The sequence below is a fragment of the Chroicocephalus ridibundus genome, unplaced genomic scaffold (assembly GCF_963924245.1).
Source record: "Chroicocephalus ridibundus unplaced genomic scaffold, bChrRid1.1 SCAFFOLD_98, whole genome shotgun sequence".
Taxonomy (NCBI): Eukaryota; Metazoa; Chordata; class Aves; order Charadriiformes; family Laridae; genus Chroicocephalus; species Chroicocephalus ridibundus.
Window position 1 is genome coordinate 295,490 of NW_026961319.1, and position 2,063 is coordinate 297,552.

The 2,063-nt window shown below is 49.7% G+C and overlaps 1 protein-coding gene across 1 annotated transcript; it reads right to left on the bottom strand.

Annotated features, from left to right (window-relative positions):
• Window positions 1-387: 387 nt before the first annotated feature.
• On the bottom strand, window positions 388-1,314 carry LOC134509344 (olfactory receptor 14J1-like). The gene has a single exon (XM_063321824.1). It carries the CDS (start codon window positions 1,312-1,314, stop codon window positions 388-390), a length of 927 nt encoding a protein of 308 aa, XP_063177894.1.
• Between the last annotated feature and the right edge of the window lie 749 nt (window positions 1,315-2,063).

Consider the following 2,063-nt stretch of genomic DNA (forward strand, 5'->3'; position numbering starts at 1 on the left):
ATGGACATTTGCCTACTGAACCCCTCCTGCATACTGGGGTTGCTTGACCAGCTCTAGAGGAGAAGTAAAGAGATGGGAGGTGAGACAAATAGGTTTTTTCCACATTTCTTTATTGAGCTTTTTTAAAAAGGGAGCCTGGATCCATATATAAATAAGATCTTTGGGTCAAGAAAAAAAGAAGTAGAAGGCCAAGAATAATAACATCACAGGTCTCCGACAAAAAAGAAAACACAAAAACAAAGAAACAAACCAAACCAAAATAAAACAAAAACAAAACCAAAAAAAAATCCCACAAAGAGAAAGTAAAGAAACATATGAAAAATAGTTCATCCTGGCTTTTCCTGAGATACAGTGCAACCCCACTGGCATAATGGGCACCTTATTAATCTAAAGGAGATGGGATCCCAATAGCTTCCTCAGGGCATCCTTGAGCTCTTTGTTCCTCATGCTGTAGATGAGGGGGTTCACTGCTGGAGGCACCACTGAGTACAGCACTGCCACCACCAGATCCAGGGATGACCATGAGATGGAGGGGGGCTTCAAGTGAGCAAATAATCCAGTGCTGACAAGCAGGGAGACCACGGCCAGGTGAGGGAGGCACGTGGAAAAGGCTTTGTGCCGTCCCTGCTGAGAGGGGATCCTCAGCACGGCCCTGAAGATCTGCACATAGGACAGCACCATGAACACAAAACAAACAAAAGCTAAAGAACAACCTAATACAAGAAGCCAAACTTCTCTGAGGTAGGAACGTGAGCAGGAGAGCTTGAGGATTTGTGGGATTTCACAGAAGAACTGGTCCACAGCATTGCCCTGGCAGAGGGGCAGGGAAAATGTACTGGCCGTGTGCAGCAGAGCAGTGAGAAACCCACTGCCCCAGGCAGCTGCTGCCATGTGGACACAAGCTCTGCTGCCCATCAGGGTCCCGTAGTGCAGGGGTTTGCAGATGGCAACGTAGCGGTCGTAGGACATGACAGTGAGAAGATAAAACTCTGCTGACATAAAAAAGAAAAAGAGAAAGACCTGTGCAGCACATCCCCAGTAGGAGATGGCCCTGATGTCCCAGAGGGAATTGGCCATGGATTTGGGGACAGTGGTGGAGATGGAGCCAAGGTCAAGAACAGAGAGGTTGAGGAGGAAGAAGTACATGGGGGTGTGGAGGCGGTGGTCACAGGTGATGGTGGTGATGATGAGGCCGTTGGCCAGGAGAGCAGCCAGGTAGATGCCCAGGAAGAGCCCAAAGTGCAAGAGCTGCAGCTCCCGTGTGTCTGCGAATGCCAGGAGGAGGAACTGGCTGATGGAGCTGCTGTTGGACATGTGCTTAGTCCGTGCATGGGGGACTGTTTAAAGAGGAGAAGACATTCACAAGTTAAGGCAGACTTCGTTGATCCCATCCTATTCCTTTTTCCAAAATTTTCCCCAAAATGACTTCTCTTTCCATGGAATAATTTCATTCAGACCCTTTTTGTGAGATCAGCTTTGTGCTGCTGAGGGCAGTATCTTTGTAGGGGCAGAGATCCAGATGTTGATTTCCAATACTTTCTGGGTTATTCACCTCTAAAAGAAACAGAGTTGGATTTTCAATTCCTTCTCCTCAACTGAGAGATGAATTTTTGTGTCCCATCACCCACCCAGAAAACCCAGAGCAGAAGTTTGGAAGAAGAGGGTCCTTCCCTTTCAGGTAGCCCCTGCCGTGCTGTGCTTCTTGAAAAGTCTCCTGTGAATGTCCTGCAGTAATCTGCAGCTGTGAGCAGCTCTCACCCATGCAGCACCCTCTCAATAGCAGGACCCTTCCCTGCTGCGTCCCCACATGCCCGTGGGGTCTCCCCAGGCTGGATGAGAGCTGACCCTGCAGGCGGCAGAGTCCCTGCCCCGGCACACAGACCCATGGGAGGCAGGGACCGTGCTCTGAAAGACAGCCCTGGGCACCCCTGGCTGCACACCCAGCTTATCAGCTCTTCACATTTCATACCAGCCCCCTCTGCCCCCTTACAGATCCCATAAGCTGTGGCTGTGCCAGCTTTAGGAGATTCTGTTGTCAACAGAAGTGCTTCTGTTGTCAAGGA